This window comes from Labrus bergylta, chromosome 7, assembly GCF_963930695.1.
Source record: "Labrus bergylta chromosome 7, fLabBer1.1, whole genome shotgun sequence".
Taxonomy (NCBI): domain Eukaryota; kingdom Metazoa; phylum Chordata; class Actinopteri; order Labriformes; family Labridae; genus Labrus; species Labrus bergylta.
In genome coordinates, this window is record NC_089201.1 from 12,541,030 (window position 1) to 12,555,873 (window position 14,844).

The window sequence follows — 14,844 nt, forward strand, 5'->3', positions numbered from 1 at the left end:
AATAGTGGTTTGTTTTTCTGAGGGGGACTACAAAGCGGCGGCCTGAGGGCGTTACCTCAGAAGACGGGACGTGGTCACGTTGAGACATTATTCTCTTAGCTCTCTCCTACAGAGGACACAAGTCTCTCTGCCGGACTCTAACCTTTACAAAACTGTGCAGGCAGTTTAACTATGCTTTAACAAGCTTTAACTATGAGCTTCTTTGTTTTCGACATGTTAAGGTCGAGGAAGTTTTCATCACACCAGTTAACAAACGCAGGTAGGGCGCTACCGGGGTCTGACCCTGAGCCTTGAAGAAGAGAGAACAGTGCAGTCTCATCAGAAGGAAGCAACCTTCTTTACTGGTTTAAAAGAATGAGCCACCATACTTTGGAGCCCTCTGTTGGTTCTGGCGGGCCGAGCCACCTCTTTCTCAACATCCCTCACATGACATCACACGGTGCAAACTACCTGCAGCGTCTGGGACAATACGACCCTGACAGCATAACCAAGAGGCTGAACACCTACACCAAGGTGCTGTTTGTTAGGGATCCTTTTGAGCGGCTGGTGTCAGCATATCGAGACAAGTTTGAGAATTAAAACGATTACTTTCTCTGTTTGGACGGCCCATCATCTCCAGGTACCGCGCCAACCCCTCACAAGAAGCCCTGCGCACAGGTGATGGCGTCACCTTCAGGGAGTTTGTGCACTACCTGCTGGCCCCGCAACGTCCAGTGGTGAATGACATCCACTGGGCAAAGATGAGCACTCTGTGTCCACCTTGTGTGATCCACTATGACTTCAGCAAGTTTGAGAACATGAACAGTGAAGCCAACTTCCTGCTGCGGAGCATCGGAGCACCACAGAACCTCAGCTACCCCGACTATAAGGACAGAAACCCTGAGGACCATGAAGAAATATTTCTCCCAGTTGAACGCCACTGAGAGGCAGGGAGTCTATGACTTCTACCGCATCGACTATGAGATGTTTGACTTCCCCAAACCCCTCCCAGACCTGCACTGAGGGGACGGGGCTCTTAAAGACTTGCCACTCACTCCTTCTGCAGCAACATGGTACAATGTTTGCCCCTCTCACACAAATAAACCCCTATGTGCTGCAGGCGGTGTATGGGACATACATGCAGCTCTAAAGACAGACACCAGACCTCAATAGGTCAGTTTTACAAAATCAATACACAGAATAGTTTCTAAATATTTTTATTCATAACATGTATTTTACAAAGTCAGAAATTATTATCAGAAGTGTTGCAACACCTGTGTGATTCATTATCTTTGCTTTGGAGTATATCAAATTATTCTCATTTAGGACAAAGCCCTGCAAAAAGGCTTACCATTGTTTTTTTATATTCATTTTTCACAGTTCCTACAGACACCTGGCGTCCATGTGAAGATTGCAACCAGGCAGTTCACAGCAGTCTGAAGTGTATTCACTTGGGGTGACAGGAACTTAATGCCTGCAAAAAAAAGTGTGTCAATGTAGCCTTCAGTGTACAGATAAATTAGAGTTATAACACAATTTTCCATAGATTAATAATGATGCCTGTCATATTTCTAAAAACAAATTACCTGAAGTAGGATGACTCTTCAGTGGGCAGTGAAGTCCCCATGTATATATTAAGGATACACAATAATATTTATATTTACTTTTTATTTTTATTAATATTATAGTTTTGGGTTTTTTGATCCTTTAACCACTTGTTTTTATTTCTTTTACTGCTCTTACCTTCTTATTGCGTTTTATTTGCTTTTATCTCTTAGTTTCTTACATCTTTTTAAATCTTTGGTCCTCTTGGTCTCAGCTCGTGTTGTTGGGTTCTTGTGTTTCCTGGGTTCTTATGATGGTTCTTGTGATGGTCGGTTTATATATGTCTGGTTGTGTATCGTGCACTTTGGGTTCTTTTCTGTTGAATTGTATTTAATTATTCTTAGTATTTTGCATCTGTTATATTCTTACTGTTGTTAATGTTCTTCTGTGTTTGGTTTAGTTTGCTTTGTTCTTGCTGTTTGTCAAAGCACTTTGTAAACCTGTGTTTTTAAAAGGTGCTATGTAAATAAAGTTATTATTATTATTATTATTATTATTATAAGAGTATCTGAGTTGAGACTCTTCTGACTGTGGTGGAGCTCGCCCTTGGACCATCAGGGATTGCTAGAGCCTCAGGAACAGCCATGAAAGTGCCAGTCTCACATGACACACTTCTGTTAGGAGTCCAAGACTGAGGAGCTGTGCATAGAGAGAGGGGTTCTAGATTAATGTTTTTACAAATGAGCAGCAAACCGATCACCTCTGGTCAGTTTAGGCTGAAACAGAACATATGCTATATCACCATTCTACTTTATCCCAGCTATTGTTTGGATAATACTCATGCTTATTAACAGGATTATTAACACTTAGAGTATTAACAGCAGCTCATACCCACTTCAACCTTTTTTACACTTCAATAGACAGCGAATATAAAGTTCACAAGTTGCCTACGACCACTTTATGGTTTTATAGTTTTTAATAAACAGAGCAGTGAGGGACCGGTGACGAGAGGATCTGCGGAGCTATGAGAGCACTTGAGCTATATATATTTTTTAAAAGTACATTTCAAGAAAACCCTGATATACTGTTAAGTAAATAAACTTTGTGGGGAGCAGTTTTAATTTGTGAGCAAAGGAGCTGGGCAGCGCGTCTCTAGTTGAACTTCAATTTATTTGATTACGTCTAGACCTCTCACAAACCCCTCTGTGTGTGCGCAAAGATGAAAAACGACCTGCTGTGACTCGTATTACCCTGCACTAAGTATGATAAACATCTTACGTACAATTATAGTACACGAACATATCCCTTAAAATGGGGGAAACATAAGTGTAAACTTTCTCACGAGCTGATGGTTAAATTGTACATTGTGCTCGCATCCATGGTACAGGCTAATGTTACCAGCCAAGCATATTAACCAGCTCTCCTGAAAAACGTGACAGCACGGCCTAATTATTTGACTGTAGGCCTACATTAACAGATATTCTGTTATTTATTGGAGTTCAGCACACAATCCGCAGCAAGCAGCTGTACATTTACATTTTTAAAACGGAGCCAGGAGAAGCTTCAGTTTTGATGCATGTACGGACAGCGGAATTTATCGCTCCCCCTCCCTCTATCTCTCTCTCTGTAGCTCTGAAGCTGATGTGATTCTGCTCTCTTTTGCTGTCTTAACACTCCGCAGGAGTCGAGAGGGATTTTTAAAAAAAGGCAGTTTTGCTATGTTGAACGCAGAGACTTAACAGCGGATCTGGTTGCATGGAGCCTGCGGAATGCGTGCCTGCGCGCGTTCTCTCTCTGGCACGCAGCAATTTTATGAATTAATGAAAAATTCAATAAGAACAGGTCAGAAATATACTTGGGCCCAGGTATCGTCTATTAGTGGGAAACACTGGAGACTAAATATTCTCAAACAGGTTGTTAGTATAAAGTTGTCATTTTTATTGTTCTGCACTTTTTTTTGATTTGGGCAAATTTCAGTGTTGTGTGGAGTTTAAGTGCCAGTTCTAGTGCTAGCCCCTAGTAGGCCTACAGCGTGGCTGCCAACAGAAAATAATAAATAATATTCTTTTTATGAATATATTTGCCTCCTGCATTAAATGTGTGTACAAATAGGCCTACAGTGTATTTTAACATCTACCATAATGGTGGTACTTGGAGAGCCAAATATTTTCGGAGGTGGTACACAATCTAAAATGTTTGAGAACCACTGCACTAAATTAATCTATACTAACAGCACAATCCAACTACTAAACCACTAAGCTATTGATCGCGCAGCTCTCTCAATCCACTTGACTCCCGACAGTTTGCCGCGTCAAGTGACGAGGCTTTCATAGGTTTGGTGACGTAGGCATTCACTCCACACAGCCGTTAGAATTTTTCAAACGGAAGGGCGGACACTAGGCACACTTCTAACACAATATTTCAAATTTCAATACTTTGTACTCAAATGTCGAGATTTGGACTTGAATTGATCCATAACACTACTTAATACTCAAGTACAGAGGTTTTGTCACAAACGGTTTGAAAACAAGGAGGTGTGGACCCAAGTGAAGAATTAACTAAACTATTTATTTTAACAAAAACTTACTTCAACAAAAACACAGGGATCAAAAACAGGGAGCCACCAGTACACTGCCATAACATACACACTGACAAACACATACAATGAACTGACACGGAAGGGAAGAAACACTGAGACTAAATAGACAAGGGGTAATCAAACACAGGTGAGACTAATGACACAGGTGAAGACAATGAGGGCAATCACAATGAAAATGGAAATGTGACTTGTGGTTTCCCATTAAGGGGTTGGTGGTGGCTCCTGAGATGATTGAGTGCTGAATACAACCCTGTCGGAGCGTCTTTGGAACCAGCTGTTGGGGTCAATTTCAAAATGAGCTTTGTCTTTTCACAAGAGCAATGACATTTCAACATTTGATATGTCGTCTTTGTGCTATTTTTAATTAAAATGTGGTTTCATGTTTTTATTTACATTTTATTCATTGTCCCGACTTTTTATAGAATTGGCGTTGACACGTCCACTTTGGAGTCCTCGTTATATGACAGAGATGATTCAATTTTATTTTTATGACTAAGGTTGTCGTCCAAGGTTGTAAAAAACAGGATGACCTCATCATACTTTTATTACATTTAATTTTTCCATTTGTAGCTTTAGCATGTTTTAGCATATTAGCAATTGAGAGAAGGACTCTTAGCATTAGTTTTCTGAATTTGTTTCCGTTTATTCGCTGAGTTCATGTTGGAGCTGTTTCATCAAGTAAACACAATAAAACACTATAAATCAGCTTTCAAATCTCTTTATTATCATTTTCTGCTCCTTGAATAAATCAGATCTTACAATGTAAGAAACAAACATCAGATGATTCTATAAATGTGTCAAATGTTCAACCTCCACAACCCAAATCAACAATCTTTATTGTGATTCTTGTTTCTCTGCAGTGACATGATCAGAAAAGAACATCTCTGAAAGTATATTAACCACAAACCCAGGTGTAAAGCTGCATGTGAGCTGGAAGTGTTAAGGTGTCAAGGTCGTCTAAAGGTCATCAGGACTGATCAATAAAAAGACAAACTTTAATTCTTCCTCTTCGTAACAGACGGTTGTAAACACACAGTTTTTTGGAGATAATATGACAAAACAGGAAAGAGAAACACGTCTTCTTCTTCTCCTGTTTCACACTCAAACTGCAGAGTTCAAAGTAAAAGACCAACCAGTAAAATGTGTAGTGAGTGAAATGATAAAGTGACCTTACTATATGATCAGACATTAAGGAAACATGCTATGTTGAAGTGCTGGCTTCTTTGACAACAATGCAGCAGCCAGTATGTCCTCCTTCTAACTTTAGATTCTGGTCCTGAATGCTCTGAATGTTTAGAATTTAGACTGCAGTACCCATTTTAAACACAATAGTGTCAGCGTTACAGATTGGTCCGTGTGTCTGAATATCATTGGAGCTATATGCTTTGAGAATTAGATCTTGAGTCTGAGCAGATGGATGAACACTTTTTCAAGCTGCCACCATCCAATCTTGGTGAATACCGCCCTGACATATCAATCAGTTGAATGAACAGTTTTTTTCAGAGTTCCTCAGACTGAAGAACGTCATTGAAAATGTTTGTCTTTTCTTTCGATGATTAAGTTTGGGCTTTATTGAAAAGACAGTGGATAGAGAAAAAAACAGGGATGAGAAGAGCAGAGAAGGACATGGAGCAAAGGAGCCACAGCCTCATTGGACGTGAAACATAACCCCTAGGCTATCTGGCACCCCCAAATGTTATTATGCTCACAGCATGCAGGTTAGCTTGTTCGTGTTATTGTGTGACTTTTCTGTTTCACAAAAAGTTTGTTCACATCTTAAAGAATATGTGCATAACACAAAAACACACAAACTAACAAACCAATCACAGCTGAGGACAATCAGCAGGTTCTGTATTCTGAAAGGATAAATGACTGTTCTTGTAAATGGAGTCTGGTGTCTGTGATCAGTGGATTTCAAAAAAGCGCTGTTATATCAAAGTGTTTCTCTTCTTCTCTGTTAACTAAACTCAGCGCTCAGGACTAAACATGGCTTCTCTTCAGAGCAATGTTCTTACTTTAAGAGCCCTGCCCCCTCAGTGCAGGTCTGGGAGAGGTTTGGGGAAGTCTTTTTCTAATGATATGACTGTCTTTAATGACATCAGTCTGGCATCTAGCACCACTGTTAGGAATCTAGGAGTTCTATTTGATCAAAATATGTCCTTTAACTCTCACATAAAACAAATGTCAAGGACAGCCTATTTTCATCTTTGTAATGTATCTAAAATCAGGCATATCCTGTCACAAAACCATGCAGAAAAACTAGTTCATGCATTTGTTGCCTCCAGATTGGATTACTGTAATTTTCTCTCATCAGGCTGCTCTGGTAAGTCTCTAAAGACTCTTCAGCTGGTCCTGATTTGAACTAGTAAAAGGGACCACTTAACTCTGGTAGTGGCTTCTCTGCACTGGCTCCCTATACAATATAGGAAATAATTTATAATCCTTCTTCTCACTTAAAAAGCTCTTAATGGCCAGGCCTTCAGTTATCATGCCTGCTCGTAGTACCTACAGTCCCTAAATGTACTATGGGAGGTAGAGCCTTCAGTTATCAGGCCTGCTCGTGGTACCTACGGTCTCTAAATGTACTATGGGAGGTAGAGCCTTCAGTTATCAGGCCTGCTCGTGGTACCTACGGTCTCTAAATGTACCTACGGTCTCTAAATGTACTATGGGAGGTAGAGCCTTCAGTTATCAGGCCTGCTCGTGGTACCTACGGTCTCTAAATGTACTATGGGAGGTCGAGCCTTCGGTTATCAGGCCTGCTCGTGGTACCTATGGTCTCTAATTGTACTATGGGAGGTAGAGCCTTCGGTTATCAGGCCTGCTCGTGGTACCTACAGTCTCAGGCCTGCTCGTGGGAACCTACGGTCTCTAATTGTAATATGGGAGGTAGAGCCTTCAGTTATCAGGCCTGCTCGTGGTACCTACGGTCTCTAAATGTACTGTGGGAGGTCAAGCCTTCAGTTATCAGGCCTGCTCGTGGTACCTAGTCTCTAAATGTACTATGGGAGGTAGAGCCTTCGGTTATCAGGCCTGCTCGTGGTACCTACGGCCTCATGCCTGCTCGTGGTACCTACGATCTCTAAATGTACTATGGGAGGTAGAGCCTTCGGTTATCAGGCCTGCTTGTGGTACCTACGGTCTCTAAATGTACTATGGGTGGTAGAGCCTTCGGTTATCAGTTATCATGCCTGCTCGTGGTACCTACAGTCTCTAAATGTACTATGGGAGGTAGAGCCTTCAGTTATCAGGCCTGCTCGTGGTACCTACAGTCTCTAAATGTACTATGGGAGGTAGAGCCTTCAGTTATCAGGCCTGCTCGTGGTACCTACAGTCTCTAAATGTACTATGGGAGGTAGAGCCTTCAGTTATCAGGCCTGCTCGTGGTACCTACGGTCTCAGGCCTGCTCGAGGTACCTACAGTCTCTAAATGTTCTATGGGAGGTAGAGCCTTCAGTTATCAGGCCTGCTCGTGGTATCTTCTTTTGCTGCTTAACTCAGACAAGACTGAAGTTATTGTGCTAGGCCCTAAAAACCTCAGAGAGACTTTTTCTAATGATATGACTGTCTTTAATGACATCAGTCTGGCATCTAGCACCACTGTCAGGAATCTAGCAGCTCTATTTGATCAAGATATGTCCTTTAACTTGTACATAAAACAAATGTCAAGGACAGCCTATTTTCACCTTCGTAATATATCTAAGATCAGGCTGATTGGATTACTTTAATTTTCTCTCATCAGGCTCACCTGGTAAATCTCTAAAGACTCTTCAACTAGTCCTGAATTGAACTAAAAAAAAGGGACCACATAACTCCAGTAGTGGCTTCTCTGCACTGGCACCCTATACAATCTACAAAATAATTTATAATCCTTCTTCTCACTTAAAAAGCTCTTGATGGCCAGGCCATCAGTTATCAGGCCTGCTCGTGGTACCTACAGTCTCTAAATGTACTATGAGAGGTAGAGCCTTAGGTTATCAGGCCTGCTCGTGGCACCTACGGTCTCAGGCCTGCTCGTGGTACCTACGGTCTCTAAATGTACTATGGGAGGTAGAGCCTTCGGTTATCAGGCCTGCTCGTGGTACCTACGGTCTCTAAATGTACTATGGGAGGTAGAGCCTTCGGTTATTAGGCCTACTTGTTAGTACGAATTTTCATGAAATTCATTCATCTTGGTAACTTTGTGAAATGTAGTATTCAAGTCTGTCTACCACCTGTTAGCACTCCTACCTTTAGGTGTCTGAGGCTGTAACCTTATATGGGTGAAGCACCTAAGTAGTAGCAGATCTATGTTTGGATAAGAGCCAACTATATGTTGTCAACAACTGTTTGCTAGACAGAGAGTCTACAGTTGTTACGTATACAAATCAGTGTCATGTCATCTTTATTGTTTTATGGTGATGCACCCAAATAGAAAGGAATTTGTGGGTTGCACCTTTTTGACAGAATATAAGCAGCACTGTGAACACTGTTACTTTGTCAGCACTTTGTCAGTCCAGTGATTTGGATGCATGCTTGTTTGATGAAGTTGTCTGACCTCGGCCGATTAAATGGTGTTATAATCTCCAGTCTGTTTCACGATTTCTTCATTGGATTTATACAAACAGAAACAACCCCCACCTAACACTACTCGTGGTACCTACGGTCTCAGGCCTGCTTGTGGTACCTACGGTCTCTAAATGCACTATGGGAGGTAGAGCCTTCGGTTAGCAGGCTTGCTCGTGGTACCTACGGTCTCAGGCCTGCACGTGTTACCTACAGTCTCTAAATGTACTATAGGAGGTAGAGCCTTCAGTTATCAGGGCCTGCTTGTGGTACCTTCAGTCTCTAAATGTACTATTCTTCTCTTTCTTCTTCTCCTTTGGAATCATCTTCCAGCCGGGGTACAGGAGGCACACTCTGTACTTTTAAGAATAGACTTAAATAGACTTTCCTTTTTGATAAATCTAATCTTTGATATATAGCATTTTTCTAGTCTTAGAACTACTCAAAGCACTTTTACACTGCAGGTTACACCCACTGATGGTAGTGATTGCTATGTAGCAACATCCATCAGAAGAAATTAATCCCATTCATACACCACCACCGAAGCAGCAGGAGCAATTCAGGGTTAAGTGTCTTGCCCAAGGACACATTGGACATGTTTCCAGCTGGGGATTGAACCCTTGACCTTCCAGTTGAGAGGCAATGACTCTACCAACTGAGCCACAGCTGCACATGGGGAGATCAAGAGGGTAGGGGTCTTGGGATGGGGAGATGAAGTCATGAATTGATGAGGGTAGGGGTCAAGGGATGGAGATGAAGTAGAGAGGGTAGGGGTCTTGGAATGGGGTGATGAAGTCATGAATTGATGAGGGTAGGGGTCAGGGGATGGGGAGATGAACTCAGAACTCAGTTCAGATTGTTTTACTGAGAGGTTTCAGTCAGTACCTGCTGTGATCTTTATGTAAAAAGTGACTCAGGTGTTCATTCAGTAATAAGGCTGTGATTTTAAATCAACGGATGTGGTGTTTAAGATCCTGTGTCTCTCTCTGTTTAAACAGCGTATTCGTAAACACTCTGAATCCTGTTTGGCGCCCCGTTCAGGATCTTAAAATGACTACTATTATCGTGAAACATGTAATTACCTTGAACATTGTTCTCTTCAAACATTCTCTTTAAACATTCATCCAGACGTACTCTGCACAACTTCAGCCTGATTTAGACCAGATGTTTGAGTTGTATGAATAATGTTCAATCAGGCTGATCACACAGCGTCAGACGTGCAGCGTGCACTGAGGCATGTCAGCCAATCACGGCCCAATCAGCTTGTTCTGTAAATCACACCATAGTTCCCCGATATGAAACCAAGAATTTCACCAGACGGCATCAAGCCTCTACGTAAGCCACTGAAACCTCTTACATAGACTCTCTTCTGCCAGACCTGGAGAGCAGCCCTCCCCTGCCAGCCCTGCAGTGTTCTGCCCCCCTGAGGGTTTCCAGAGAGCTGGCCAATCAGAGGAGAGTGGGCACATCTGCCTGTAACAAAGCGTTACAGGCAGAGATTATGGGAGCTAGTGTTTTTATTTAAAACATGATATATTCACAATTTAGCTTAGCTCAGCTTAGCTTATCTTAGCTTAGCCTATCTTAACTGGATATCTCTCTCTGCATGAACACAGTTTAGACTCTTCAGTCGTTAGTTTAAAAGCTGCACACTGACTCAGTAAAGATTTGTTTTGTAACCAACACCTTGAGGGACTCTCAATAATTTGATGATTTTTGAAGTTCCTGCAGGTTTTCCAGAACTCAATGTGGAACGTTTATTTTCTGTTATTTTTTAAATTAAAACTGTCAAACGAGCCGATTCACTTCACAGGAGCCTCTCACACAAACCGATCGGATCGAACAATGGACGAGGTAAGAAACATGTTTCAGTCTTTCTTTAAGTTTAATGTCAAAACTTTAAATCTTAAGTTTTAAAGTTTCTGTTCTTTAAAAGTGACAGAAACTCTGATACACTGTAATGTCAGTGTAAATAAAATCTTTCTACTTTGTGTTCTGGATTAAAACCTCTAAACTGTTAACGACTTTATCGTTAGAGGAAAAGATGTTTTAAAGAACTAAAAACAGGATGTGTTTGTGAAAGGATTTATGTGATGATGAAGACGAGGTAAAAGGCTGTTTGTTATTCAGATTATTTTTCAGGATTCAGTAAGTTTGTCTTTATGTTTGAGAGTCCATTCAAAATCTAATCACGATTTATCAGAGTAGAGGCCCGGGACGCTGGAAGGCAGTATACATATATATCATACATTTGAAAACCGGCACCTTTCTACAAAGGTGAAAGATTTTCAGCTCAGAGCGCTTTCTTCAGAGTTTTAAAAAAAAAAATCATCGCCACCACTGTGAAAAAGGTGTTAGTGTTCATGTTAGTGCTCTAAGTTTATTTTCAATATTGTTGTTTCTGTGTAAACAGGATATGATGTCAGGAGGTGATGTCAACAGGGCTCATGCTGAGCAGAAGGTTACAGACGAGTGCGTTCAGACGGTTCTGATCCACGGTCTGAGCGTGGAGCAATACAGAAGCATCTACAGCGCCGTGCTCCAGCCAAGTGTCCTCTCCACACTGTCACAGTCCAAACACACGGTGAGACTTCAACACTGCTCTGGATGAGAGCTACTCTCTCAGCCTCATCCTGTCTGACACCTGTTCACCTTTACATCTCTCTCTCTGACACGCCTCTTCCTGTTGTACAAACGACTCGCCACAGGCGCCGACACATGAACATCTGGAGTCAGAGTCTGTACAGTAGAGATGACGAGCTGCCTTTTCCTCGGACAAAAACACACATTTAACTTCCTGCTTAAAGGTCAAAGGTGGGTTCAGTCCAACACAGAGTAGATTCTTGTTTCAGTTTGAAGCAGACACTCCAGGGTGAGTTCACCGTTCCTCCTCTACATTGCAGGTCTCATTGGTCAACACAGCTGTCAATCATGATGTAATATTCTTTTATTATCAAACTCAACTTCTCAGAAACATGAACACTTAGACATTAATCAGTGTGATGAGAGAAAACTATGAAGACAGAAACCACTTCTGACTCATGTCCCATCTGTTAACATGGAGGAGGCGGAGCTTATGACCTGTACTGCAGCCAGTCAGCAGGGGGAGCTCTTTATATTTTGGTTTCACTTTTTGGGAGCTGTCATGTCAATAACAGAGATTTTAAAGTGATGAATGTTTGAATGTTATTATGTGAAATGGACAAGACTGTGAACTTGTAAAGTATTTTGTGTTTCTGTTTCTGTAAGTGGACTATTTACACAAATATTTTTGACTCTTGTTATTCTTTAATGAATGACCAAATTAAAAACATTAATTCATTCATTTGTTGAAGGACTACGTGTGTCGGGTTCTGGAGCTGAAGCAGTGTCTGTGGACGGCGCTGAGTCGACCTCGGCTTCAGGAGACGCTGATGAAGGACGGACGGGTGGAGGTCACAGAGATACTCGACCTGACTTAATGTTAAAAAAATAAATGTATCATGATTGTACCCGAACTAAAAAGCCTCTGCATGTTTCTAACATGGCAACCTGCATGAGCATCAACTCTAGGGGGGAAGGGGGGGTTGGGGGAGACAGCTCTCCACAATGTTTAGAATTTGGACTGCAGTACCCATTTTAAGCACTAGGTGTCAGAATTACATACTGCTCCTTTAAGACAGCTGCTGACACAGGAGTCTGATTGTTTCCCTCAGTTTGTTCAGGTTATAAAGATTCTCCGTCTGACTCGAGCTCAGCAGAAATGTGACGCTCAGTGTGTTTTAGATTTCCATGTTTTGGTTTCTGAGCTGAGCAGCTGGAGAGGGTTCATTTTCCCCTCAGTCACAGGAAGGAAACACCTTAAAGAGTTGTTTATTTTTAACCTTTCACACAAAGACCTGAAGTCACAGATTCACACATTCAGATGTTCATAAAACATAAAGTTGAGCTGCAGATCTTTGAAACTCTTTATTCTGTGTCATCTTGTTTTCGAGGGGATCTTAGAATGCAGAAATGTAGAGAAAACAGATGAAAAATCAAAAGAATTTAACAGCACACAACAAGTATCAAAAACAGCTCACATCGCAATCATCATGACACTGAGGTTTACAGGCGTCATAGAGACGATGATCTACTCCGTCTGAATTTTGTTGTTTTGACTCTGCTTGTCTTTGCTGCAGCAGCTCACCTGTTGGAGGCGGGACAGGTAGAACAAGGGGCCGATGAACAGGCCGAAGTTTGGGAAGAGCAGCAGGACCTTCAGGACGGTACACTGATTGGGACTGATGGTGGTCTGGTGAGTAGACGTGATCACCGCCATGTAAGGAACCAGAGCCACCAGAGGAGAGTACGCTACGACCGCTGGCACCGTCACCGCCACGATGTTCTTCAGAGCCCTCCTCTTTAGCGGCACGCTTGATCCAGAACCTTCACCCGGCCCGCTCTGACACAACACCACCACAATCTTGAGCAGACACAGCAGCATGATCAGGAAGAGCAGCGAGATGATGACTGACAAACACAGAAGCATGGAGAACAGACCCACAAAGTACCCCAGCAGGGCCACGGTCAGGGTGAGGATCCAGGCACAGGTGCACAGGACCACTCGGTACGCCATCCTGCCCAGTCTAATGTAAGAGATGGGCTGAGCCACCGCCACGTAGCGCTCCAAACATATGAAGGTGAGCAGCAGTGGGCAGCCGAACACATTGAGGGCAAACAGAGTGTCTTTGGCATAGTGGACGGAGTCAGATGTGTGGTGCAGGATGGAGTACAGGTCCAGAGGCAGACTGAGGCAGTACAGGATGTCCATGATCGACACGTTGAACCCCAACACCTCCGATGGCGTCATGGATTTCCTCCTGTACATCAGCATCATCATCATCAATGCCGCATTAGCCGGAAACGCCGTCAGCAGGATGAAGATCTTGACTCCGAACCAGCCGAGGGAGCCACTCTGAACGTGACAGTGGTTCATCATGTCTGAGAAACCAGCCCCGGATAAATCAAAGAACAGGGACAAGAAGCTGAAGTTCGATCCTGCAGACATATTGCTGTTGACGCTGCACATATTGGTGCAAGATTGAGCTGTGCTGCTGTTTCCCATCATGAAAAGTCTCCTGCAATAAAGACAGATGACATCAGTATGTAGGAATTCAGTTTGGTGTGCCAACAAAGATTTCATAGTGCTGACGCCTCCCCCTCATAGAGAGACTGAAGAATGACTGACCAGGTGATACCTGGTGCTATATGTAGCTATCGTGGACTCACTGGGGTTCTTGCAGACCAGAGCAATTTCTGTCCCCCTTTTTTCCTTCTCCTCTCTACGATGTGGTACGAAGGGGAGGACACGTCAAGGAGGTTGTCTTGCTCCCTTCACATCTCCACCACTTTCTCCTTCTTTTTAGTTTTCTGCTCTAAAGTTGTAGCTGTAGATTTCTGCCAGGTGCATGATGGGAGATAATGTAAAAATGAATCTATTTGAAGTCTTAGGGTAAGTGACCCTATAAGAACCCAATCTTTGTTAAATCTGAGTCTGTGACTAATGGTGCGTTCCATTTACGAGTTGGTAACAAGTAAGCTGCGTTCCATTTACCTCGGAACTGGGAACTCGGAGCTGGGAATGACGTCACACCTGAGTTAATTGCATTCCAGTTGCAAGTTGGAAAAGCAACATGGACGCGTCCAGGAGTACCTTTGTTTTGTTAGCTAACACCAGACGATAACAACACACTACGTGAGAACTTGCACGATACCATCAGTCTGATTGATTTAATTACACAAAAAGACGACACTCTGCGTGATAGTGGGAGGGAGCAGCTTAAACGTTACTGTTGATGCAGCGCCAACCATGTTGGATTTTAACTCGGGCTACTGAAGTTTCCAAATTGGATTTGCGACTTCAGGGGTGGCGTTCCTGATGATCAGACCGGCAACTCGGAATTTCCGGCTTTTCAAGATCAAATGAAACGCACTGAAAACTCTGAGTTGCTGACATGTTGTCTTTAGCTGTGAGAGGATGTCACACTTTCTGAAGTCGGATAATGTATGGAAGCTGTAACCTGCTGCTGTAGCACCACAACTTCCAGGTTTGAAATCAATAAGTACATGTTTCAACTTTCTATCTTACCAAACATCAGCAGACTCACTCTCTATGCAGACGACTCCCTCGTCTGTTTCTCAGAGTGTAACTAGCG

General features: G+C 42.6%; 1 protein-coding gene and 1 pseudogene across 1 annotated transcript in view; one reads left to right on the plus strand and one right to left on the minus strand.

The window, feature by feature from the left end:
• Positions 1 to 213: 213 nt before the first annotated feature.
• Positions 214 to 1,002, plus strand: LOC109998712 (carbohydrate sulfotransferase 8-like; annotated as a pseudogene).
• An 11,323-nt stretch (positions 1,003 to 12,325) lies between these two features.
• Positions 12,326 to 14,844, minus strand: part of LOC109998713 (G-protein coupled receptor 35-like) — a 3,503-nt gene continuing 984 nt past the window's right edge. The window contains exon 2 of the mRNA XM_020653584.2: positions 12,326 to 13,767. Coding sequence (XP_020509240.2) covers positions 12,780 to 13,757 — 978 coding nt within the window. The 5' untranslated portion in view covers positions 13,758 to 13,767 and the 3' untranslated portion in view covers positions 12,326 to 12,779. The remainder of the gene's footprint in view (positions 13,768 to 14,844) is intronic.